The sequence below is a fragment of the Malus sylvestris genome, chromosome 5 (genome assembly GCF_916048215.2).
Source record: "Malus sylvestris chromosome 5, drMalSylv7.2, whole genome shotgun sequence".
Classification (NCBI taxonomy): domain Eukaryota; kingdom Viridiplantae; phylum Streptophyta; class Magnoliopsida; order Rosales; family Rosaceae; genus Malus; species Malus sylvestris.
The window spans coordinates 38,848,784-38,876,615 of NC_062264.1; the positions used below are offsets into that span (position 1 = coordinate 38,848,784).

The window sequence follows — 27,832 nt, forward strand, 5'->3', positions numbered from 1 at the left end:
TTATTTCAGTACCCTACCCCAAACAAAATTCTAGTTTAATCCTAATCACCCACACTAAAATATTTTCTTAAAGATTCCATGTTTGTTGATTCCTTTCTCAATGTATTTCTCGTTATATTGATATGTGAAAAACAATTACGCATAATAATGTGTTATTGGACCGAAACATTACGTAAATATCTTTTACAAATAATCGGAGGAATATGTGATGATTTTTCTAGGAAATCCTCAACGAAAAATAAACGCTATGCCCTCCTTTATATCGAATCGATCATAACCACTACCTATATGTACGAAATTGTGCACCACAAATAGTAGCTAATAAAAAGACCAGTGATCTCATAAAATGAAATTGCGATACCTTGTGGAAAAAAAAAATTTGAGAAGAAAATTAAAATATAAAATTCATATCAAAATAACTCGACGTGCTACATTATGTATAAATCATTCTCTCAAAATAGAGAGCAAAATAAAATTGCTCTCACATGTAGAAAAAGTATATATTACAAATTTGCAACCCATTGAGTTTTTTTTTTTCCCATCTAATCCCATTGAGATCCATGTAATATTTCAACATATGATCTACTTTGAACACATTTAGTGTTGTTCACTTTTAATGTGCAGTTAACAGAGAGAGGAACTTTAGAGTGAGATTGGAAGGGACAAAGTAAAGCAAATTGCATCACACGGGTCTCTCTCTCAAACAACCATCTCTTTGTTTTGTGATGGAACTTTCACTCAGTATTTACAAGAGATTTTTCAATGTGATCGGTATATGAGATGATATACCACGTATTACTATACAAATGATGAGATATATGTGTTAAAAAGTAATAACTTAAAAAATAAAATTTCCCACCACTTACATAAAAACCCGTGATGTATCATCTGTGTTCCCGCCAATAAAACATTTCTCCAGTGTTTACTTTTATATTTGATGCTTTAAATTTGATTCACTCATGCCCGATCATATATTATTAAGTAATCTAGAGAAACTATATTTTTTTTAAATCAAATTTGCAAATTAACTGGTATGGTTGTAAATGATTGGATTATTAATTAAGTATCGATTAACGTATTTATTTCTTATTGGTGACACATCATTTAATTTGTAATTTGATTTTAAAAAATTAATCTCTCTATCATTACTCTATATTATTTGTACAAAGAAAAACAAAATATGTCTTACATCATGTGGAATTCTAAGCTGCATTATACTCCAAGTAATTTCCAAAACCAGATTCACATTCAGTCAGCTTGACAATTTGTTTAGTCAAAGTTTGGCACCTATCTTATTTCACGTTTTGTCCATTCCTCCTGCTCCGGGTAAATAAGGGTTAATAGTGGACGTCTAGGACTGCCTCCTTCATGCATTTGAATGCCATTTTTTATATAAATAATAAAACTATTTAGACATCTAAAATTAAAAATGCTACAATATATATAACATTACTCTATGTTAGGACAGACGAAACAAGCATCTAATGATTGTAAAAATCAAATCTAACAATTAAAACACTCGTAATACTAAACTCGGAACGCATAATAAATAAAAATTCCATAAAAAACCAGAAATATAAAAAGAAAGCCGAAAGATTGTCTGGTTGGAAGGACTTTGGGCGCACCAGTGGAGACTCGACAATATCATGCATTGCGCAGTTATCAACGTTGGCGTGCCCGCTGCACATCAAACAATATTAACCACATATTGTGATTCACACATGTGACCAGAGTTACTTTATTAAATGAGACATAAAACAAAGGTAGCAAAAAATCAGTAAAACTAAAAATTATTTTGCTATATATTGTGTTAAAATTGGATTAATCTAGGTATTTTATAATAGTTGACTGCTTGGAAGTTGGAACAATTTTCTATTTGGTTGGTTTTTTATTTTATTTGGGAAGACTTTGGACGCGGTCCTTAGCTATGAATATTCTTTGATTGAAACTTTGTTGGTTTTTAATTTTTTATTGAGGTCCCTGAAATCAATGTGATAATTTATTTCTATGTATGCTACTATATTTTTTAAATTAAAAATTAGAAATTTTAGTTGTTTATATAAATAAGATTTTAAATAAAAAAACCATAATTTGTGGGATTAAAATATAAATATACTATTGTGTGTGTGTGTATAAACATGGGTACATTCAACAAAATTAACCAAAAAAATTATTGTATCAAAACATGGGTACATTCTTCAAAATCACAAAAAAAAAAGAAAAAAAAGATATTAGACTTAATAACATTAGTAAATTTCTTCGATTAAACTTAACATAGATACATTTTAAAATCAAAGAAAAAAGAATGCATCCATATAAGTTTAAAAATGGATTTAAAAAATTGAATAGATTATATATAAAAAAATGGTACATTTTACAAATTGGTATATTTAAGAATGGGTACATTTTAAGATTAAAAAGTTTTACATGAATCGGTACATATAATTAGTATGGGTACATTTAGCAAAATAAACAGTATAAATAAAAAAAATATGGGTACAAATACAAATAAACTTTAAAAAAATATGGGTACAAAAAGAAATTAATATCTGGGTACAAATTAAAATTGAAAAGAAAATTGGTACAAATTAAAAAAGAATTACAAATTAAAAATGGGTACAAACTAAAACTAAAAACATATGATAAAAAATTTAGTCATACATATAAATATACTAATTGTAACATTTTTAACATTAAATGAATATACTTAGAAATAAAAAATATTTTATTATTGAAATAATTAATGATGTTATTAATACCCAAGGACCTTCATAAAAAATTAAAAAGAAATATGATTTTAATCAATGAAATAGTAAAATGAAGGATGAAAACCTAATTTCTCCATTTGTTAGTAAATATAATTCGTAAGAAATGACTAGAAAATAGATAGTTTCAACCATTAAATTATACATAATGATGAGAACGATATGAAACAAAGTAGAAGAGAGAAAGCTAGCAAAGTCCTGGAAACTGTATCACTGTATGAAGCTTACATATGTTGACCCAAAGAGAAGAAGTCGATACGTGAAGTTTGACAAACCTTACTAAGTCAGTAGTTCCATTTTATAGTTTTAAGGTTATATAAAATAGGTAGGTTAGGTAATGGAATTCTCCTTTGCACGCGTTTTCACACAAGTGAATGGTTGAGATTAATTTAGTTAAATCTCAGAGATTTTTTTTTTTTTTTTTTTGTCCTACAGGAGAGCAAAGCCCGGTTATTTTATGTATTGTCCAAAATTTGGGTTGGTAAGGTTGGTCCAACTCAGCTTAACCTTATACTGCATACGTAGAATGGATACAAGTGATATGCGTACGAAGCAATATGCAACGCCACATTACACTAAAACGATGTGGTTTGCATATGATGCAATCTTATTTGCAGAAGCAAAACCGAACCACGATGTAAGTTTGTGATACAGGCTCTAGCTGTTAAGGGTCCTTCACAGCATTCTTTGGCAGATTATCAACAACAGACAGTACACTTTCGGAAGCAATTACTGTCATGCATCTATAGTTCATCACAAGTAAGATAACATGTATTCGTTGTTTATGTTACCTAATCAACATTCTCAGAAATGAAACTCACGGAAAGCCATAAGAATGATTTTTTGAAGGTATAGGTATAGGATCTTTGAAACTTAACGTGAACTTGGAAATGATTCCGTGGTCTACGACCCCATCATCTTCATCAAGGCTGTTCGATACTTCACCTGCAATTGAAGTTCACAAAGACATGCAAACTTATCTACAAGTGTGCAAGCATGCATTAAAACAAGTAAAGATCGTGTTGTAAGACCTAGCGAGGGTTAGGAGTGGAGACGTAGATATGATATCAAGAACATTATGGCCTTCGTTGGTGACTAGTGGGAGGTCACCCCCATTAGGACCTGCCAGCCCAACTGGTGGTCTTCTCCATAGAAGCGAAATATCATTAGGCAAGACAACTGTTTCAGTAATATCAGTTAATTATTTATCAGTCCCTTACGTCTCATGAACGATTTTTAACTGTTTCTTATCAAAAAACAAAAAGGTGGTTTACGGAAAGAAACTAGTGACATATGCTTACTTTCTTCTGATGAACGAAATGATAACGTAGACTGACGATATACAGAAGAGCGACTTATTGGTCTTAGAGAGACCATTTCCTCTCAGACCAAACCATTGGCATATATGTGGAACCTATGCCCATTTGGTATTGTTGGGCTTTGGGAAAATGAATAATGAGAGTCCAAGATCAGTCCAAGAGACTAAACCATAAGCTCGAGATGAAAAAAGAAAGTTAGCTTAGCCTTTTCGAGGATAAAAATTTATATGAAATGAGTTCATTTTAATCATGATATTTTGTTATAATAAAAAATGTTATGGGTAAGTTTCTCGACACAAATCAGTCAAAGGACCAACTGCAACGGTAGACAATTCTTTTCTTCAATTTTTTTTATTTTGCTTTTCCCTTTGATATTCACATGGAGGAGGTCATCAATTTGGATCAAAAAAAGAGTGACCAAATGATTGTAAGAATCAGGTTCCTTTTAGCTCCCAACGACAATTAATTAAATCGTACTTCCTAAAGTGCACAATGGACGCATGCATCATCATACTATAGTATGGCTACCATAAGGGATTTGGATTATAGAAATATAAGTGAAAGATTCACAAATCGAACTGGTTACAAATTTTATAAAAAATTGAAAACGAGAGACACTCATAAATAGAATCCGCTACGCTTTCAATAAAAAATAGAACTAACTACAAATGCTTCATTGTCAATTTAATATACCTTTAGTGTTACACTCATACAATGTAGTACGTGTTTTATTTGTGTTATTAAACTGAGGCATCACTTCAATAATGTACCCAAAATATCTGAGTTATCTGATTCCAAACAATAGAAGGTGCACCGAAATTCGGCCTTTTTGTGGTATTCACATGCGCACTCATCAATGGTGTACTCAATACACCACCGTCTCACAAGACCCCCACCCACGAGACAAACAGAACACCCAAAGGGCCAATAAAACCTTCTTTCTTCTCTATCTGTCTATTTCTTCGGCAGAGGATATCACGGGTGATCTTAAAAAATTGGGAACTTTAACGAAAAACACCTGGTACTGTTCACTTTAACGAAAAATTACATTTTTACACTAAAAAGTCAATCTTGGTATTATTCACTTTACCCTTTATTTTGTCCTTATCATTAAAACTCAAAGTTTTCAAGCCATTTTCATTAGTTTTCCTTAAAAAATTAGAACGTTTGTCAAACTTGACAATCCCCCAAAAAAAAAAACAAAGGGGCCAAGACAAGAAAGAATGTTGATCGACATAAACTTTTTAGTATGCCGAGAACACTGATTAATATATTAAGTGTCATAATATAAGTGGTTTTTTGTTGTTGTTGTAATATCTAACCACTTCTATTATGACATTTAATGTATCGACCTGTGTTTCTGGCATAATGAAAAATCTCTCGTTGACTTGAACGAACATCAAACCAACACCATTCCCTTCTTGTTTACAAGGCAATGAACTACTGTAAATATTTCCCAAGCAGATAGCCAGAAAATGTGGAGCTTGATTCACATTTCCCTTTGGTGGAATGGTTGATTGTGTGCTTGGAGGATCACAACTCATTACTGGTACTTGTTTTTAGAAAAGCTAATTTTGCAGCTGATGTTCTTGCTAGTTTCAGAAGTACACAAATTTTGGTTGTATTTGGTTGTTTGTTAATCACTATCGTGCAAGACATCCATTGCTTGTGGATTATGTTAGCAATGGTCGTCCTAGCCACTTTACATTTCTTACGTGTGACAAATTTCAAACTTGATACGTAAATAATTTTAAATTTGACACGTGAACGATTTTAATTGAACAACAAAAAACACATGTGAAAAGTAATAAAGAATAGTATCAACAATGCTAAACTGTTAGAATGTGACTCAGTCCAAAAATCATACAAGAAGAAATTATGTACAAAAAAACCATACAATACAAACAAAACAAAACGTTCATATTTCTCAAAGAGTCCAAAGATTTTCAGACCGTAGCTTTTTTTCCCCTTTGCATAAACAAACGTTCAAATGCACAGTATCCAAGAAAGTGTACACGGATTCTCGGTGCTCCAGCTTCCAGCTATTCATACCCTGTCTCTCTCTCTCTCTCTCTCTCTGTCTGTCTCCCTCTCTCCCCCTCTTCCCCCTCTTCTCTTGTCTTGTGTGTACCCTCTAATTTCTTGCACACACACAGAGAAGCCAAAGTGCACGAAAAAATATCCCTTTTGCACCGAAAAGCAGTCAGCTTTCTCGGCCAGCTCACTTCTTATCTCGACCCTTCACACCAATTGTCACATTGTAGAAAAAGGATCTCTGGTTTTCTGCTTCTTCTTCCCTCTGCAGCTCTGCTTCTTTCCACATTCTGCAAATGCTCCATGAAATAAGCTTGCTTTGAGAAATAGAGGACATGAGTTGCTAAGCACTTGTGCCCAAAAGCCGATTTTGGTCATCTGGGGAAGTGTTTTTTTTTCTTCTAGGATTTTGCTCTTGTTGCTGCTTTAGGTCTAAAATGGGAAGCTTCCATGGCGTGCTTTTGATGGGGGTGCTTTTTTTGGGGATGCTTAGGACTTCTTTTTGTCAAGACGAAGATTCTGATAACTTCGCGGCTGTGTATATCGTTACTCTCAGAGAAGCTCCGGCCGTTCACTACGATGCAGAGTTGAGAAGGAGCAGCAAAAATGGTGTTAGACCTGGCGGTGCTTCTGAGAGGTTGAACATTCACAAACCAAGGTAACCATTTTTATCCTTCATTTACCAATATTTTCTTACTCTCTAAAACTAGTTTGCTTTTTCACCTTGAATTGGCTTTTCAATTGTGATTTAGTACAGCTTAAAGTTGTGAATTTTTGTTTTCTGATGGCTAATTATGCACCTTTGAAATCAAGATGAATGCTCAAATCAAATGTGGAGAAACCAATTTGCTTGGATGTTTTTTGCTCATGGGGTCCTATGTTGTTGTTCCCTTTTCCATATATCGTCTGTACGAATTGTTTCCTATAAAAATGTGGAAACTTGCACATATAATGTTGTCCATTTCCCCCTTTACCTTGCTAAAGAATTGAGTAAATTTTCCTCTATGGGGCAGTAATTAAGTTGTTCACCATGTCAAAAAGTTATTTATTCATTCTTAATGAGTATCCGACATTCCTATGATGTTTTGTGCTTTCTTTTTCTTTCCCCTCCAAACTTATCCCTGATTGTTCCGTTTTATCTTACATTAGTTGACATGTATTGTTAGGACCTTGAGCATGATTGATGATGCTTTTAATGTCTTCCCTTTAGGTTTAGAAATATTTCGAGAAGGGATGGTAGGTATAGCTCTTATATCGCTCGAACTCATGATTCATTATTGAGGAGGGTGTTGAGAGGGGAGAAATATCTGAAGCTATACAGCTACCACTACTTGATAAACGGATTTGCTGTGTTTGTTACCCAAGATCAGGTATGGATTATTCATTTTTATATAAAAATCCATAAAAGGATGCGATATATGTTTAGATAATTATATTTGTTAATTTCAATTGTCAAATACATTTGAGTAAATTGGAACATTGTGTGTCCTGTATTGCTGCATCTTGTGTCCTCTTGAAATTATTTTTTTGATCAAGTACCTAATTTGGTGGCATTTCTGAATTTTGGAGGTTGATAAGCTTTCAAGGAGGAGAGAAGTAGCAAATGTGGTTTTGGACTTTTCTGTTAGAACTGCAACCACCCATACTCCTCAGTTCTTGGGTTTACCACAAGGAGCATGGGTTCAAGGAGGGGGATATGAATCAGCTGGAGAAGGGGTCGTTATTGGGTTTATCGATACCGGCATTGATCCAACTCACATTAGTTTTGATGACCATGCATCTGAACGTCCATATCCGGTTCCTGCCCGTTTCTGTGGCATCTGCGAGGTTACTCCCGATTTCCCATCTGGGTCCTGCAATAGGAAGCTTATTGCAGCCCGCCATTTTGCATCATCCGCTATAACCAGAGGTGTTTTCAATTCATCTAAGGACTACGCTTCTCCATTTGACGGTGATGGTCATGGCACGTGAGTTTCTAACTTGCCCCAGAGAAACTGCTCCATTGTTTCTTTTGCATCTGTGTTATTTTCTCTCAAATTGAAGTTTGTTACATTAATGCTTTCATATAAAGAGTCAAAGACATATGAAGTTTGTTACATTAATACTTTTTTTTTTTTTTTAACTCTTCCCTTGTATATTTTTCTCTTTTATTTTTCTTTGTGTTATTTGAGGTCCTTCATGCTTTACACCGATATTCATTTTGGAGGTTATATGTGTGTGTGCAACTGTAATAGCTTTCTGTGTTTTCATTGCAATGAAATATATTTTAGTTCTTAATTAATCATATTTCACACATGCACCTAAATTATGAAATTTATTTCGACATTAAAGAAAAATTTAAAAAAACTACTAACCCATCAAGTTGATGTAAACATGACATGGTCGTATGACCTCTCAAATTACATTCTGAGAAAATCCTATTTAGCTCTTTTAATGATATTTAAAGCACAATAAAGTATCTTTTTAAATTCTTTGAAAAGATGATGTAGTTATGTCTGCTTTCTTGTGCTTAACAATCATTTCAAAAGGTAGTTGAAGGATCTCATTTTAATTTACAGGCACACCGCTTCCATTGCTGCAGGAAACCATGGAATCCCAGTGGTTGTAGCTGGGCATAGTTTCGGAAATGCAAGTGGGATGGCTCCTCATGCACAGTAACAACTCTAGATCCTAGTATCACTTTGTTTATTGATATTGTGCTTAAACTACTGTTATAAAAAGGAGGTCTATTGAACGGCAATTTTCTTTGAACATGCGACAAACAAAATTAACCTAGATCTGAGAATTGTTTAATCACCAAATACATTCTTGAACTGTACACAAACTTCACTGTGATGTTACACCAGCTAATGATAGGAATTTAAGAGGGACATTAAACAGCTAATTCCATACTTACAATTTGTTGTTTGGGATTTCTTGGGGATAGAAGATTCACTAGTTCTCAATAGATTTCATACAGCTCATTTCAGCCGAGATATAAGGCAGATTCTCAGTAGACTCCTTTCTGACATGGTACTCAGATTTCCTATTCTCCTCTAAAACGTCATCTTTTATCTTCAGGGGACCTCTTCCACTGAGACTCGGAAACAACTTTTTATAATTTACAACTAAAACAAAACTCTGTCTATTAATTTGTACGCTTTGCAGTAACAAACATCCTACATCTTGTTCCTTCCTCTTTAAGAACTTAAGAAATCTTTATAAAAAAAGAACCTAAGAAATCAATATTTGATGCCCAAGAGAATTCATTTCTTTCCAGTGCATAAACAATTGGGAATGTTTTATGTTCTTATGTTGTAACTACATGTCTATCCATTCCAGCATTGCTGTTTACAAGGCATTGTACAAAGGTTTTGGAGGCTTTGCGGCTGATGTTGTTGCTGCCATAGATCAGGTACATACCAATTTGGTCTATGTCTGGGAAGTGAAACTATTTTTTGCTGATGAGTCTCCATTGGGGTTTCAAACTTATAAGAAATCAGTTATCTATATTTCTTGCTCTATATAGATTCTTTGCCATTTTAACATCTATAATTTTAACATATTTATGCATTCCAGGCTGCTCAGGACGGGGTTGACATAATAAGCTTATCAATCACTCCCAACCGGCGTCCTCCCGGAGTTGCAACATTTTTCAATCCAATAGACATGGCATTACTATCAGCTGTAAAGGCTGGTATATTTGTTGTCCAAGCAGCAGGAAATACCGGACCATCACCAAAGAGCATGTCTTCCTTTAGTCCATGGATATTCACTGTTGGTTCTGCCTCTCACGACAGAAACTACAGCAATTCTATAATGCTTGGCAACAATGTCACCATTACTGGAGTTGGACTTGCACGTAAGTTTTTCTCCTAAATTTTATTGATCCTTCGCTTTAATTTTGTCACACAGGATAATCTTAACAACTATTCCTGTCTTGATTCTTTACGCTTTAGGTTAAATATTAACTTTTGAAGTTATGCAGTTACAAACTGGATCACTAATTTTTAGTGAAACAAGGAGCATTATAGTTTATAAGCTACCCAAATCCACATTTGATCTTATATGGAATGCTACTTTGATATCCAGTATGGTAGTCCAGTAACTTTCACTAGAGAATTGTGAAAAGAGATCTACATTCATTTGTGATAAAGAGGAATTTTAATATTTAAAGTTATCTATGTTCACACGGTTTCTACATTGCCCAACCTTGAGTTCCTTTTTCCATTAGTGATACATTTTACATACTTATTTCTGATTACTTCTGTTTCTGTTACAGCGGGAACAGATACAATGTACACAATGATCTCTGCCACACATGCTTTGAACAATGGCACACCAGTGTCAGATGATATGTATGTGGGTGAATGCCAAGACCCGAGCAACTTTAATCAGGATTTGATCCGGGGAAACCTCTTGATCTGTAGCTACTCAATTCGATTTGTGCTAGGAGTCTCCACCATCAATAAATCCTTAGAAACAGCCAAAAACCTAAGTGCAGTTGGTGTTGTGTTCACCATGGATGCTTTTGTAATCGGTTTTCAGCTTAACCCAACTCCAATGAAAATACCTGGCATCATAATTCCATCCCCAGAAGATTCCAAGGTGTGCAAATTTCTGAATACGAGTCCAGATTCAAAATCTGTCTCTCTCATATATTAACAAGGCTCTATGATATATTTGGCAGGTTCTAATGAAATACTACAATCTTTCCTTGGAGAGAGATATTGTGACAAAGAGAATTACCAAATTTGGGGCACTCGCAACCATTTGTGGAGGTTTGAAAGCAAATTACAGTAGTTCTGCGCCAAAGATCATGTATTACTCTGCTAGAGGTCCAGATCCGGAAGACAATTTTCTTGATGATGCAGACATAATGAAACCCAACTTGGTAGCTCCTGGAAATTCTATATGGGCTGCTTGGAGTTCTGTTGGGCAAGACTCGATTGAATTTCAAGGTGAGAACTTTGACATAGTAATATAATTCAAACTATAACTGCTTTGTTTACTGAAAAAAAATATATAACTACTTCAGTATTTTGATTGATAGATGACGGTTTTTACTTCAAACATTATTATGTAACTACCGTTGTATTATCCTTCAGGCGAGAACTTCGCAATTATGTCTGGGACAAGCATGGCTGCTCCTCATATTGCTGGGCTTGCTGCACTGGTTAGGCAGAAGTTCCCCAATTTCAGTCCTTCAGCGATTGCATCTGCACTTTCCACAACTGCTTCTCTATATGACAAGAATGGTGGGCCCATAATGGCTCAGCGTGCTTATGCATTTCCAGATCAAAACCAGTCTCCAGCAACGCCCTTTGATATGGGCAGTGGTTTTGTGAATGCCACAGCAGCGCTGAATCCAGGATTGATTTTTGATGCCAGTAAGTTACTCCATTTCTTCTCATAAACAACATTAACTTCCTTCCTGATCCATATGCTTAGAACTTTGCATTTTTTTTTTTAGAAAATGAAAATCTGTATCTCATAATAACAATCATCTTATCGAAAATTATGATGTTAATAAAAGCAAAGACTAGTGGGTGTATCATTCCTCAAGTGATTATGTTTGTGTTTGATGCAGTATATTTTGTCTGAAAACCGAAAACCATATCTTCTTGTTGTAGGTTATGACAATTATATGTCATTTCTTTGTGGCATTAATGGATCGGCTCCTGTGGTCTTGAATTACACCGGTGAGAGCTGTTGGGCTTATAATTCTACCATCAGTGGAGGTGACCTGAACTTGCCATCAATAACAATAGCAAAACTAAACCAGTCTAGGACGGTGCTGAGAACAGTGAGGAACATTGCTGAAAATGAAACTTATACCGTTGGCTGGAGTGCTCCTTTCGGAGTTTCATTAAAGGTGTCTCCACTTAATTTTTCGATTGCCGGTGGGGAGACACAGATCTTAAGCGTGTTCGTTAATGCTACGGGTAACAGCACGACTGCTAGCTATGGGAGTGTCGGACTACTTGGAAATCTAGGCCATGTTATCAACATTCCTTTGTCAGTCATTGTCAAAATCACATATAATACTACAGCCAACGGTTAAAAATCTACGGTGGTGTGCTGTATCTTATTTGGTTGGTTTTGGTTTCTTGCTTGCAAAATGTGGTTAACCATTCATTCATTATATTGTAAATGAAAGGTCATGTAAGTCTTGTAACATCTCTTGTGCAGATACAGTGAAAAATTCTACTTAAGTGTTACTCCATCTCTCTCTCTCTCTCATATGCAGCATATCAGTTAATAACAAAGGTTTTAGTTAGATTGGGTTGTGATTAATCATTGAAAATTTGATTAGAGCTAATGGAAGTCGTATTTCTTATGAAAGATGATAGAAATGAACTGTAACTGGCAATGGCAGCTGCGGCGTGTGCAGAAAAGCTGAGTTAATATGCATGTTCCAAGGGTTTATCTTTATTAACAAGGTGACTAGTACTACTTGCCTTCAGCTTGCCTATATTTGCCTGTCGAATTGTCGTTCGTCTTGCAAAACTTCATCGGACAAGTGGTAATTTTTGGTACTGTGAGCAAGGATAGGTCACCTAATCTTAACTGTACAGAATTTCTAAATAGAGACCGGATGCACCATTATACCATATAGTATATTTGTGTTAGTTATACAATGTCATGTAAGAAAAAGATGTACACTTGATATTTTATTATTGACACGTACGCCTACACACTGACGGAGGCACCAAGAGGGCAGGAAGAGGATCCTCTCCCGATCTCAGGATGGGGATTCTTTTAACCATGAAATCCGGGCCGTTCAAATTTAATCCAACGATTATAATTATTATAAATTTTAGAGGATCCCCCTATTTGGAACCGTTGGATTAAATTTAAACGGTCCAGATTTCGTAATCAGGATGAACCCCATCCTAAGCTCAGGAGAGGATCCTCTTCCAAGAGGCCAAGAGATCTTGGGGCCCTATCTTGACCTTGAAAGTTATATAGATACAGGAACATGTGTATTATTCCTATTTCTCTTCATTTAGGACCCTCCTACTGTCCAAAAATTTAGATATATTCAATCATTAACTCTTGTTATGGTCATTTATCACAAATCAAACCCTTAAATTAAACCCATCATTCACTTTTATTTATAAAATAAAAAATCTTGCATCACACTTTAAAGTGATGTCTTTCACGGTGCAATTTAAAAATTCGTGAGCTATTTCATATCTCATTCTCGAAATTTCATATCTTTTGTCGTTTCAAATTCCAAATCCATTCAACTTACAATAAAAATTACAAATCACTTCAATAAGCACAATAAGATTTGTAAATCTCTATTAATGTCTATAATTTTTATTCGTTTCTACTCTATTCTACCTCTTACTTGAGTGTTAGTGTTTGTAAATTTTGTATTGATTTTGTTAATTCTTTCGATAGCATACACGACGAGGTTATCATGCAATGATTTCAAAATTTGAAAAATGTAGAAAAATACACTTGAGATGAGTGTATATTGAAATTTTCGGAATGTCAATAATACTTTCTTTTTTGTTAGTAAATTTATAAATACTACCCTCTTTTTTTACATTATGAGAGGCCCCTCATATAAAATTCTGACTCCGTCACTGCGTCTACAATAGCAATATACACGTGCCATATCCTCCAAATGTTATAACAACAAGAGCTCTCTAATTGCAGTCCAATGTCAGCTTTGCCCCAATAAATCCCGGCTGTAGCAGCTGAGTTTTTGCTTTATGTGCGTACCAAACTTAACCACATAACATTCATTGCCATTTCTTCTCTTGGCAAAAATATCATTTACTTCTATCAACTGCTTTCGAACTTGGAAACACGAAGACTTCCCATGCTTCCAAATTCAAGCACACGGCACACCCCACCACACCAACTTCCTGAATCATTAATTAATTATAATCAAGAAAAATATCTTGCTTTTATTGGGCGGGCACCGCTCTCCTCACAAAGTAGCTTTTGGTTTTTTTGTTAACATTTTATTGTTTGACATGTGCCGCATCATATCAATCTGTTCATCACGTGCAAAGACTCATAAGTAATTGTTGGGGTACTGAGGCAACCCATCTCACTTGCTAGAAGGTTTGAAGGGCTCTAAGGTGAACCGATCGAGACCCAAAAATTTGATATTTATAGGTTTAATTTATGAGAATTTTAATGAAAAGTTCTCGGTACTATTCATTTTAACGAAAAATCACATTACCTTTTATTTTGTCATTATCGTTAAAACTCAAAATTTTCAAATATTTTAATTAGTTTTCCTTTAATTTAATATGTAACATTCAAAAAACCCTCTATATATATATATATAAAAATAGACAGAGGTCCACGTCAAACTAGATATTATCGTATATATAACTAGCTAGGTTACTTTTTGATCCTGCCACATGATGAACTTGTTTTTTCTTTTTCTTTTTTGGAAGCAAGGGAAAACATACAAAGGCATAGAAGTCAAAAGAGAACAGGAAAGCCTACGGAGAGGCAAACACCAAGAAGGCAAACAAGTAGTGAACGGGGATACAACACAAAGACACCTTCACCAAGTGGAAGCGTCACCCCAACCACCACCGCAACAAAATTAATGACGACATGAAAGATCATCATTGTGCAAAACATAAACCGAAAATGGGGGTCGATTGACCCAAACAGAATCATTCATCTCCGTAGAACCAACCGACGCAAGCACCACATAATGAACTTGAATACAAATTATGATGGATATATTTCTGTAACAAAACATTTTGCACCATTTATTTAATTTGTCAAATTTCTGCAGTTTTTATTCATTAAAACAAGCAACAATGGGGGCCGATTGACCCAAACAGAATCACTCATCTCCGTAGAACCAACCGACGCAAGCGCCACATAATGAACTTGAATACAAATTATGATGGATATATTTCTGTAACAAAACATTTTGCACCATTTATTTAATTTGTCAAATTTCTGCAGTTTTTATTCATTAAAACAAGCAACAATGGGGGCCGATTGACCCAAACAGAATCACTATCTCCGTAGAACCAACCGACGCAAGCGCCACATAATGAACATGAATACAAATTATGATGGATATATTTCTGTAACAAAACATTTTGCACCATTTATTTAATTTGTCAATTTTCTGCAGTTTTTATTCATTAAAAAAAAAGCAACTGGCCTGCCCAGAAAGCAAACTGAGCAGGACAAACAACACCCAGGAAGTACAAATTAACTAGCGAGGAAAGGGAAACAAACTAATACAGAGAAACAATACTATAAAAACAAGAGTGCATAGCTCAAGCAAATTTGAAACTAAATACGAAATCTATTAATAATCTCATAGCAAATACATAAACTCGACTGCATGCCAAAAGCCCACGTACCTGGCGTCCTCATGACAAGACGAACGACTCTCAACAACTTACTACACTACATGACCGCCGACCGACGACTCATCAACTTACAACTAGAATTTCAACGTAATATAAAACACTCCACTCTAGCACTACTACCACCATAACCTGAACAAGCTTCACTCATAACTAATTAACAAACCAACAATACGGACATCATTCCCATCCCTCAATCCTCAATAACATTAATCCTGACCCCTCTCGACTGGTCAACAATTCCCCAAAGCTTGTGTAATCCAATTCCTCATCCGTGCTTTCGTAATTCCTTCTACACATACAAAGGTACTCCTTGTACAGCGCCAATGCTCACTTCCTAAATGCATTCCCAGCTCAACGTGCGTCATAGTAAGGTTCGAATTCTCCAGCTCCGGTATATATTTCCCTCTTTCAGCACATCTACAGTAATTCTTAGCTGTCTGCATCTACAGTCATCCTTAGTTGTTTGCATCTTCGATGCAGACGTCCTCCTCCTCACCAACACCTTGACTTGCTCATTTCTCAGAACAACCACACTTTCATTTTTCGTAATCGCTAGGAGATTTTGCCTGAGCTGGGTGAAAGCGTTGTTATATTGGTTTTGGGATCAGTTAGGTTTCAAAATGTAATTAGTGTTTCTGAGTATTGCATCAGCTCAGAGAGAGAGAGAGTTTTGGCTAGATGTGACTTTCTATGAAATACTTTCTCTCCGAGAGCAGATGCAATACTCAGAAACACTAATTGCATTTTGAACCATACCCGATCCCAAAACCAATACAGCAACGCTTTGACCCAGCTCATGCAGAATCTCCTGGATATTACAAAAAATGAATGTGTGGTTGTACTGAAAAAGGAGCAAGTCAAGGGGTTGGTGAGGAGGAGGATGTCTGCATCGGAGATGCAGACAGCGGAGGATTACCGTAGACGTGCTGAAAGAGGGGAATATATACCGGAGCTGGAGAATTTGAACCTTAATTTGATGTACATTGAGTTGGGAATGCATTTAGGAAGTAAGCATTGACGCTAAATAGGAGTATCTTTGTGTGTGCAGAAAGAATTACGAAGGACGTAGGTGAGGAATTGGATTATAGAAGCTTTGAAGAGTATTGACGACTAATCTAGGGGGTCCGGATTAATGGTGGTGGGTGGAGGGTGGTAAAAAGAAACCAAGCATTTACTAGAGGGAAGAGAGGGAAGTCTGAGTTGTGTTGGGAGAATAGTCTCCTGTGAAGCTTATTTTATAGGCAGAGTAGGAGGATGAGGAGGAGAGGAGGAGAGGTTCATGAATGACTTATTTTATTTTTATTTTTAATTATTAAAAAAAAGGAATGTGTGGCTTTGTCCGACTCAGAGCCATTGTTAACATTTTCGATTTTGCTCCCTTTCGTTTTCGGCTTCAGATTGCAGACCAGTACGTACTAATGCCTTAAAATCAGTTTTCTTTTTATTTATTTAATTTTTTTAATTAATGCATGGCTTTGTTCCACTAAGAATTTGACTGGAGATGTGGTGAACGTATGGCTGGTTCGGTATGAGATATCGAATCGAAAATCACGTTTCGATTTCCAAATCGAAGTTTTCGGGAATCTTAATTTCAAGATCGATCATAAACCAAATTTTCGAGAATTCTGAAATAGTTTTGAGATTTTGAAACAAATTGGGATTCCCGAAATACTGACCAATGCATAAATTGCTTAAGACCTGCAGAAATCGAACATACAAAGGAGAAATTGACCATGCAAATCCGAAATAATCAAAACCCTAAATCGTAAATCCCTAATTCAAACTGCTAGATCCGTTGGTGGTATGAATATCTGTCTCTGCCTTCATAGCCTTGGGTAGTTGGGGGTAATTACTTCTCCGGAGAGGGTGGGGGTAATTACTTCGAGTCTGATTGCCATAGTCTTTAGATCTGTAATTAACAAGGGTTGCTTCTTTCCTGACGCTTTCTGCGGATAGAGGAGGGATTAGCTGTCCCATCCCCCAACTCTCCCAACCTGACCCACCAGGGCAAATCTGGATTCAAAGATTTGAGAATTTAAGAGTATAAAGGGTTGGGTGCATACAGACAAGGATTTAGTGGGGATGTAGGTGGATTTGTTAAGGTGGGGATTTAGGTGGGGTTGTTGAGGGAGTTGAATGCGTCAGAAGGTTGGTCAATGAATTAAAGACAGGAGCTGAACTGTGTTTAAGGTTTCTTGATCAGACTCTCACCAAGAAGAGATATACTCTCACAGCGGAGAGAACTTTTCTCTTTGCGGTTCTGGCATGGGTTTTATTTGTATGCCAATCTTTTTTTTTCGTTGTTAGCGCTGGGAAGTAGGAGCGAAAAGCAAAAGGAAAAGAGGATTTTGGGATTTCGGTATTACCGAATAAAAAAAATCTGGAAACCAATCTCATACTAAATATTTCGATATTTTTTGGTACGGGATTACCAAAGTTCGGAATAATTTCGGTTTGGGTTTGGGAATTTTTCGGATTGGTTTGGGATTTTCGGAAATTTTTTCCGGCCCTAGATGAATGTATGTATACTGTGCAAGTGCAACTAATATATATGTGTATAAATATATATATATATATATATATTTGTTGGAGATGCATGCGTCAAATTAAATGTTCTGTATATACTTGATCTGTCACGTGACAAGAAATGAAAACACTATACACACACACATAGCACTTGTAGCTAGCTAGTGAGAAACTGAGGCGTTTTTGGGGAGCATGAGCTATGGCTCTTTGGGCAGTGGAGGATTTGAGTTTTGATTTAGGAGAGCATAAACTACTAATAATTACTTACCAAAAATATACTTGTAGATAGGTTTGGTGGGATTCACACATTAAAACCCATAAAGTCGCTTGGATGAAATTTCAATGCTAAATTGGTGATCGAATCACTTTTGGAGCAAATAGACAATCTCATATTCTCAGTTGTATGTCTTACTTCTTGTTTGATTTGGTCATCTACAAATTTCAATGCACCTAGCACCTCACCCTAGCTGCGAACTTTAATTTGGAGATGTTAAGTTAAAACAAGTGATCAGTTCTTCATTTTATGGGGGGAAATTAACGAGCTTACACGTGTAAAAATACGAGTAGATGATACGGGTTTTAGAATATTAACGTATGCAACCAATAAACTAATAATGGATGAAAGCGCGTTCCTGAGTTAGTCTCACCACTTTCATGTTTTCTTAGGTTTTACAATTAAGAATTATCATGATCAACATGATCAACTCATGTACGACTAATTCTAGCATTTTTCCATACAAATAGATGTAAACTGCTTGCATGAAAGTTTAAAAGGGAGCGATTAATTGATCACCACTTTTCACCTTTTGTTTACTCTTGTTAATTAATTATAGTGTTTGATTTTTTTTTAATTTGTTTAATCCAATTGCTTTAAATATTAACATATACTACTGATGGTAGACGATGGATGGATCAAATCTTTGCTTGTTTACTATTAGGGATAATAGTTGTGGGCATATTATGTTAAAAGTGGCAAAAATCTTTTACAGTGGTGGACAAACTGAAGTTTCCTTAAACGGATCGAAGGAAAATCAATAGTGTCAGTAAAGAGTAATGAATAAGGGCCAAGCTCAGATCGGATAACAAGGAACATCTAGCGTTTAGCGTAGACGAATCTTAATGTCATTTTCTCGTTCAATATATGAGTGTAGGTGCATGGACTTATTGCACCATTAATAGCTAAGTCTCCATCCTTTACTGCTAATTAGTGCACATTGTACCAACTCACTAGAAAAATAAAAAATTATAATGTTTCTGTAAGTTTTTTCGGCCTCCGAAAGAATGAAATGAGGTAGCATCGTCACCAACCGATGCCTTTTAAAAAAAAAATAAAGAAAAACTATAAAGCTTTGTTAAACTTTTTCATGCACAATTAAAACGATATAGAACCCAAATCCACGATTTCAACTTTTAACAATTGAAGATTATAAAAATATATAATATGGTTAAAAGTCAAAAGTGCAGCTTCTTATCAACAGCCCGAATTTCTTTACAAATGTCAACAACCATTTAATATTTATGCAACAATTAATTATTTGATTAAAGCACTAAGCAGAATTTGTGAGTTCGCTAATTCTTCAATCATCACAAGAGCAAATATATCGATCGACTTGTCTCTGACTTTTTGAATACGTTATATGTCACACTAAATGAATGAGACAAAGCTTGATTAAGTGTCATAGTTGTATCCAGAAAAGCAAATGCATGATATCGTCGGTTACCAAAGCCTCACTCTGCCAATTGAGTTTTCAAATATTTCCTCATCCAAACAGTTGAACGTAGATGCTTCTCCAAAGCCTGACTTGTTCAAGATTATGTGCAGCCTTAGGGTTTCTACGATTGAATTTTGTAAATTTAGCTTTACGCAATTATCTCTTGTGTAATCAGTTTGTTTTACAAGAGTTTGATTCAACCTCAAACTCTTCCTTGTAAACTCTCTATATTGATGAATATACACAAGGAAATATAACCAGCCAAATTATATTCGAACTCAAAGTTTATTTACGTTAACTCACCACCATGAATGCCAATGTCATTAGTCACTTAACTAGAGGCAAAAGCTTCTTATGGCACATAACATACATTCCACGAAGAACAAAACGAGGGGACCCAAAAGCTTGTTTGGCATGGCCTCCTACAACTGCGTAAGTTTATTATAATGATTCACAATCTTATTTGTTATATATGGAATATAACATTCATTCCACCATGCAAATACAGCTAGAGAGAGAGAGAGAGAGAGTGATCATACATTCATACTCATAGTTACCAACATGCTAATATGCTAATATCATCATTCAGATGCAGTTTAGATGAGTTGGAAAGTTTTCTATACATAAAATAAACTAATAAAATCCATTAATACTAATATAAATTTTGAAAATATCTACATGAATAATAAGGCTAACAAGCAGAATTTGAACTTATATATATATTGTGGAAACCAGACTTACTGGGAGCAGTTTCCCGAGGAAACTTTTACTACTGGGAGACTGTCGTTGTACTAGCATTGCTCTGCTTGCTTGTCATGAACCTAAAGGTAAATTATTGGTGATATAATATATATATATATATATATATATATGTGTAATATCCACACATTATATTTTATTTCTCACAAATATTTTTAATTTTCAACATTCGTATCTGATGAATTGAAGAAAATCAACGGAAAGAAATTATAAAGTTTGTAAAAAATAAAATAAGATATGTAGATAACATATTCTTATATATATATATATATATATATATATTGTGGAAACCATAAATTTCCCGAGGAAACTTTTACTGGGAGCAGTCGTTGTACTAGCATTACTCTGCTTGCTTACTGTCATGAACTTAAAGGTAAATTATTGTCGCCCCAAGATATGCTCAAGAAAGTACAAGTCAATTTTTACTTACTGGCCAGAGCAGTCAAAATATGGATATACAGAGACTACGTAAGCATATTTAAAAATAAAAATAAACTACAAACAGAGCATGTGACACAGACGTACTACAGAGGCAACGGGAAGGGGAAAGGACAGAAAATAAGTGCGTTTTCACTTTATCCAACGCAGACATAGGACGTGAAAGACAGGACATAGGACGTGAAAGACATAGGACGTGAATGGGGAAAGGAAATAAGTGAGTTTTTCACTTTATATGGGGAAAAAGTAACGAGAGCGGTAGATCTAGGATTTTAGCATTAGACAATCCTAATATAAAATTTAAAAAAAAAATAGATATATATATTATTAAAAAACTAGACAATAAACTACAAACTAACTTTTCATTCATAATCTTTATACAAATAACGTATCAAGCTACAAAGACTAAATGCAGTTTATGTGCTACATACTGTCTTTACTTTTACTTTTATTACTGGTTTAAAACAAAGCAAACAATTCAAGTGGGTTAGGGCTTTCTTCTTTAACCTATTGTGTCCTAGGTTCAAACTTTTTTCTTCTCTTATTGTAAAATAAGTGTAGAATTATCCTCTATAATTAGAAAACAAAGGAAACAAATGTAAATGAAAACACAAAAAAAGGAACCAAAGAGAAGAACACACAGACAACCAAGATGAATTGATCAGCAATGAAAAATTAGACTAGAAAAGGGAAGGAGGATAAGCCTATGAGGGAACGATGTAGAGAAACAAAAGCAAATAATTTCAACAAAAAACAGAAAAGCAAAGATAAATAAACTGATGTGGTATTAGTTTCTATAAGCTAGGGCCCAAAAACTAACAGCCTCGCAAATACTCGGTAAATGAATAGATGAATCTCTATAAGCCAAAGCCCAAAAACAAACGGCCTCGCAAATACTCATTAAATGAATAGATGAAACGACATTGTCCAGTAGAGGGTTAAGAAAAAAAAAAGAGCAATTTTTCTCCTTCTTCTTCCTCAGGCTGCCTACCTTCACACACCCAGACTTGGGTGGTCCTCAGAGATCCTTACAACCACTTATTCTGACTTCTGGGTGGTTCTGGGACCACCTTGGTCCCTTAGTAGATCCGCTCCTGCTTATATGTGTAAAAATACAAGTTGTGATAGATCAAGAATCTACTATCCCCAAATTTATGTCTCGTTTATGTCTCATTTCTAATATTTCGACACGTGTGTTTATTTTTAACTCTCGATTTAACATTGTCAATGTTAAATAATATTAAATAAGTAATAATTAAAAATTAAAAAGTAAAACCAATCATCACTCCCAGTACCCATCAACTATTCAACATTCTATCTATACTAAACGTTGGTGGAAAAACACTGTTCATTAACAGTGCTCATCCGGTTTTGCCCCTGATCTAACGCTCACTTTTTTAGCATTTTGAAGATGCTACATGAAATGTCGTTTTTACCCCCTTCACTTATCTGTTTTTTTTAACCCGCGTGTTGCTCGGCTTTGCCGTTTTACCCTTTTGATTCTAGGTATTTGTTTCCTTTTTCTCTCCTGACTTCCTGCTTCCCTGTGATCCCTGTCGCCATCTCACCTTCGATCCATGTGGCACAAAACATAATAAAAAATTATAAATAAATTAGATGCATGCATAAAATAATTATTAAAATTTATGAGAAGCTCACCTGTCTCTCATTGCTTTGCCTTTAGGTTATTTTATTTTTAGGTTTTGCTTTTTTTTTAGTCTTCCACTCAGATCCTGCAATGGTTTGTGGCAAACAACACATTAAAAAATTATAAAAAAATTAGATACATGGACAAAACAATTATTAAAAATTGAGATATTTATTCGCTTTTTCTGTCCTGACTTCCCCTCGCATGCTTTCCTGCATCCCTGTCATCTCGCCTGTTGGGAGAAGGTGAGAATTAATTGTGTCACGTGCTCTACCTGTGTGCGTCGTTTTTGGTGGGGAAGGTCCTCGAAGGCTCTTCCATTTTCTTCCGTTGCTTTTCCCTTCTCTTCCTCTCTGTTTCTGTGTTTTTCCCTTGGTTTTTTTATAATTTTTTAGTGTTTGATGTGCCACAAACCATGTGGCCTGCTTTAACTTCTATTTTTTAAATAATTTGTTTGTCCTGCCATTAATTTTTTAATTATTATGTTTTCTCTCTCTCTCCCATAAATGTTGTTGCTTAGCCTTTGTTTGTTTTAATTTTTGGTTTGACTCTGCTTTTGGTACCTCTAGCTTCCACGTGTTGATCATCGTGGGGGGTTCTGTTCAGAGGCTGGTTGTTTTATTTTTTGGCTGGAAGCATCTTCCCCTTTCCACTTTTCACTTTCCTCTTCTCTTCTGTCTTTTCCATTTCTTTTGCTCTCTCTATATCTCTCCGCCTGTCTTTCCGTTTAGATTTCGATCCGGTCGTCTAAAAAGGTCGTTCGTCTGTTTTTTTTCTGCTCTTTTCCCGAAACCAATCGCACCGTTTTAGGTGCGTTGCTTCATTCGCTTCTTTATTTTCTGTTTGGATAGCAAGAATTTTTTTGAATTGATTAGTGTAAAATTCAAGTCTAGGCATTTTGTACCGAGTGTTTTCTTAATTTTTTCGCACTTTGTGTATGGTTGTTTGATCTGATTTCGATTTTGGTTGCAGGGAACATTGGTCTTTGAATTTTAGGGTTTTATCGTACGAGCTTGCAAGCCATTTTTGGGTGAGGTATATAATTTATGTTTTGTTCTTAAATCTTTTTTTTAACAAAATTTTTAATTTTTTTGGGTCCTGTTTCGTTTCTGGTTCAATTTTTTTTTTTTTTTTTTTTTATAAAAATGCTAAAAAAGAACAATACAGATGATTAATTTTTACGGTTTCCTTTGTCTGTTTGGGTTTTTAGTGTGGGTGTGTGATTTGGTTGTTTTAATTTTCAGGGACAAGTGTTCATCGTTTATGTGTTTGGATTTTTAGTGTCGGTGTATGATTTGGTTGTTTTTTATTTCTGGAAACGTTGCAAGCCCTTTCTGATTAAGGTATATAATTTATGTTCCTCCTCTTAAAATTTTTGTTGAACAAAATTTAGAATTTATTTCAGTAGTGTTTCGTTTGCGGATCTATTTTCTGTAAAAAAAATTGGTTATAATTAACTTATGGATTAGTGTTTGTGTTTGGATTTTTAGAGTGGGTATATATGATTTGGTTCTTTTTTATTTTCAGGAAGCAGTGGCTATCTTTTTTTGCGCTTTCGTATGTACGGTTCCAGGTGCCTCAGGTATAAAATTTTGAAATTGCTCACCTTAAATACACAATGCGTGCATGTGAAGTTTATCATCGAATAATCAACCTCTTCATTAGTAAATTAACGTTTAAGTTTGTTTTTAATTTAGTTCACAAATGAATCAACCAACTTTTTATGCCCTTTTGATATGAAATTACAAAGCAATGTTAACTATATTTTGTGTATATTTTTTTTTCATTCTTTTGAGATGTATTATTCATTTATATCATAGGTGATGAAGAATTAAACAAATTTAATACCGCTTTGGATGATAAGTTCATGTTGATGACAAGTACTATTGATGATACTAACTGTTCCTCATCTGCTCTAATGTTGCAGGTATATACATTATGCAACTGTTAATATCCATAACCAATGCAGGTTTTTAAGCACTCACACAGGTTTGTATTTCAGTGAAAAAAATCTAGGAAAAACAAAGGGAGGTTGAACCCATCTACATAGTGAATCGAAAGAAAAATTAAACTCAAGAGCTAGAGAATGAAAACTGGTCTGATGAAAAAAAAAGAAATGAACACATATAAGGTTTGTATCTGTGTTTTTCATTTCATGATGATTATTTCATAGTCAGCGTAAATACAACAATAAACTGAATATAAACTGACTAAACTAAATTTGATATTTTATTTATCTATTTATTTTTATCTGTGTTCAAAATCAATAGTATTATGAAATTTCTGTTTGATAAATTGTTGGTTGTTCCAGCGTTTATTTTAAACTTTCTGTAATGACTGTTTACAAATTTACAAAATTTGTATTTAATTTCAGTGGCTTGAATGGAAGATGCAATTCCAACACCTATCAATCAGTTACAACCGTATAAAAAGGCAGTAAAAATTCAAGTCCTGTGTACAATGTGGAGAGCGAGAATTCCAGAAACGACCGATAAATATATAGGCCTGCGCTGTATACTGGTTGATGAAAAGGTGAGCAGTCATTATTTAATGATCTTAAGTAATAAACATTTAGTATTGCCCATTGAAAATTTGTTAATTGTTTCAATGCATATGATCTAATGGTTCTGCTTTCTGTAAGAAACACTATCTAGGATCTGTTTATCATCTTTAGACATTGCTTGATTTTGTATTGTCAAATGGTATATATTTTCACTCATTGTGTCTGTATAGTATATAGAATATTTTTTTAATAATATTTTTTATACTTTAAAACAATTTTTTTTAAAGTGTTAATTAAAATGGTTAATTGATAGTTACTGTTTGCCTATCCATATTCTTGCTTAGTATTTACCATGCACATGCATATTCATGATATGCTAAATATAATGTTCATTCTTATTCACTTATTCGCTTTAACAATATTTTTTTCTTGCATTTTTTCCCATGCTGAATTGCCAACCGACAAGCAATGTAAACTTAAATGAATTTTGTTTCTTCATTGTTAATCTACTGATGCTAGGAATAATTTGAGCTTTTACACTCTTTTGAACATTTTTCATATTTGACTTGCAGGATCAGTGTTGTTGTACACCTTTCAGCAACTGTTTGTTCTGTCTTTCTCCCTCCGTGTAATTTTAGTCAAATTGAACTACTTTTTTTTTAACTTGAGATTTAACTGAAGTGCTAAGAACTTAGTTAAATGAAAGTTTACTTTGGTTTGATGACATTTAGGTGTTCAGTGTTGAGTGCATGATTATTAGGTCTACAATCATTGGATACATGATCTTTTATATGTTTTAACCATAATATGTTATAATTTTCAATGTTGTAGCAACGCAGGAGTCTGACTTCCCGCAGCAACGCGCGGGTCACATTTTCTAGTCAACACTAATCCTTGGCCTGGAGAACCCTTCATCTTCTGAAGCCTCATTTTCTCTCTCCTCAATTTTTTGTCTGTTCAATTTCCCAGCCCATTAAACAACAATTTTTTCTAGATTAACATATGCATTCAATAAATTAATAAATGATAAAAGTGCATGTCTGAGTTAATTTCGTCACTTTCTTGTTTTCGAGAAAAATTTTCAGATTCCCGGCACGCCACATTGTATATGTACCAAGCTAATAAAAACAAAACACGTGGCTTTCTTGTTTTGAAGTTTAATTGCTTCCTAAATATTCCGAAACGGTGGGCTCATAAATATTAAAAAAGAAAAAAAATAAAACACACAACTACTCTCTTGTGTAATTAAATTTTATTATTAAAAAATCTGAAGCAATGGGCGATAAAAAAAAGTCTCCGTCAAATGTTAGCTTCTGTTGCCGTCTCTGGTTCTTGTCCTTCGCTCCAATGGCGTTCTACACCATCCAAAATCCTAAGGAGACATCAATGAAGCACTGCGGTTTAGGAACAATTGTTAACGGTTTAGTTTAAGATTGAAACCTAATTAATTCTTAAATCCACCAAGTTTTAGCCAAGAACATCCCAAATTCAAATCAAGAATTTTTGTGTGGATCTGAATGATGCTTTTATATAAGCACAAGGCACAAGAAAACAACATAGACATAGACAAGAAAGGGAGATGAAAGAAAATCGGTGAAATTGAAATCAGAGTGAAAATGTAATCGGAGAAATTAAAGAGGAAAACTCATATTCTTGAACAATCAGTACCAGACTGTCATGAATCTACCTCTTCAATCCATAGCCTTTCATGAATTGTACGAATGCAAATACAATGTCCTTGTGAATTTTCTCAACTTTTGAAATTCTGAACTGCGGTGTGGTGATTTCGCCGTCAACTAGTCCATTAAAAAATTATAATGCTCTATAAATCTTCTTCATGCACAAATTAAAATGACACATAAATTGAAATTCCAAATATTGTTAATTTTTTTTGCAGTTATGTGTGCAAAGTAATTTTTTTTTATATTGGGGTTTTTTTTATTAACAACATCCTACATATTGTTAAATTCGTGTGACATAAAAAATTATTATTAAATAACTCGTGTACCTTAATATGAAATAATTATTTATTTATATGAAAATTTTCCTTTGCTTGTTGTTACAGGGTTATCTAATTAAACCCTAAAATTCTAAAACCCCTAATTGATAGAAACATCCAAATTGATAGAATCCTAAACCCTAAAACAACAACAACAATGGCAATAACCAAGTTTTGTCTCATTAAATGAGGTCTGTTATATAAATTCTAAAACGTCATTGCACTTGATTTTACGTTATTGCCCTGGTCCTCCCGATTTTCGTAACCACACGTACATTCGTTTTTCTAAATAAAAACAAATATGAATAAATCCGTTATCATAGACACAAAATTTTCTCCAAATAATAAGCTTGGCACTGCTTTCTTTTAGTTTTGTCCACTAGAAAAAATTGAACCCGTTATCTTCCCGTTATAACTTTGGAAAAAGAAGAGGGTCATTTTGGTTATGATCCCTAATCAGCTTAATTGTTCGAATGAAACCTTTGTTTGTTTAAATAATTTGTTTGAGGTCCTTAGCATCATTTAAGCGATTTAACTCATGCATTTATGCATTTAATGTCCCGCACATTATGAAATTTAAACAAATTCAAATAATATATTTAAAATATAATAAATGCTTAAAAATCAATAATAGAGTAATCTTATTCTTCACAAAATTATAGCAAAAAAATAATGACCCACAAAATTATTAACACATTTAAAAAAATAAATACTGAAATGTTTTAAAACATAAAATAATACATATAATTAGCATGGGTACATTTAGCATAATTAAA

General features: G+C 34.3%; 1 protein-coding gene and 1 long non-coding RNA gene across 7 annotated transcripts; both read left to right on the forward strand.

The window, feature by feature from the left end:
- The first annotated feature begins 6,154 nt into the window (after nt 1–6,154).
- LOC126621070 (subtilisin-like protease SBT2.2) lies at nt 6,155–12,323 on the forward strand. Its single transcript, XM_050289438.1, has 10 exons — nt 6,155–6,776; nt 7,329–7,488; nt 7,688–8,085; nt 8,677–8,772; nt 9,440–9,512; nt 9,677–9,959; nt 10,380–10,705; nt 10,788–11,058; nt 11,206–11,487; nt 11,731–12,323. The coding sequence occupies exons 1-10, from the start codon at nt 6,556–6,558 to the stop codon at nt 12,159–12,161; spliced, it is 2,541 nt and encodes an 846-aa protein (XP_050145395.1). The 5' UTR covers nt 6,155–6,555; the 3' UTR covers nt 12,162–12,323.
- Nucleotides 12,324–23,038: 10,715 nt separating this feature from the next.
- Nucleotides 23,039–26,114, forward strand: LOC126621092 (uncharacterized). 6 transcript variants are annotated; one of them, XR_007622791.1, is made up of 7 exons: nt 23,039–23,364; nt 23,527–23,589; nt 23,799–23,897; nt 24,082–24,136; nt 24,482–24,685; nt 24,929–25,086; nt 25,630–25,783. It is a non-coding gene; the product is annotated as an uncharacterized LOC126621092 (long non-coding RNA). The 6 variants fall into 6 exon arrangements; XR_007622788.1 differs by lacking the exon at nt 25,630–25,783 and adding an exon at nt 25,889–26,114 and having other exon boundaries at nt 23,050–23,364; XR_007622792.1 differs by lacking the exon at nt 25,630–25,783 and adding an exon at nt 25,889–26,114 and having other exon boundaries at nt 23,057–23,364; nt 24,557–24,685.
- Nucleotides 26,115–27,832: the final 1,718 nt, after the last annotated feature.

Excerpts from the sequence above, each read along its gene's own strand:
- LOC126621070 (XM_050289438.1), top strand. The coding sequence starts at position 6,556 with ATGGGAAGCTTCCATGGCGTGCTTTTGATGGGGGTGCTTTTTTTGGGG. Across the intron at positions 9,513-9,676 it reads TTGTTGCTGCCATAGATCAG|GCTGCTCAGGACGGGGTTGA; the intron begins GTACATACCAAT and ends TATGCATTCCAG. Across the intron at positions 9,960-10,379 it reads TACTGGAGTTGGACTTGCAC|CGGGAACAGATACAATGTAC; the intron begins GTAAGTTTTTCT and ends TTTCTGTTACAG.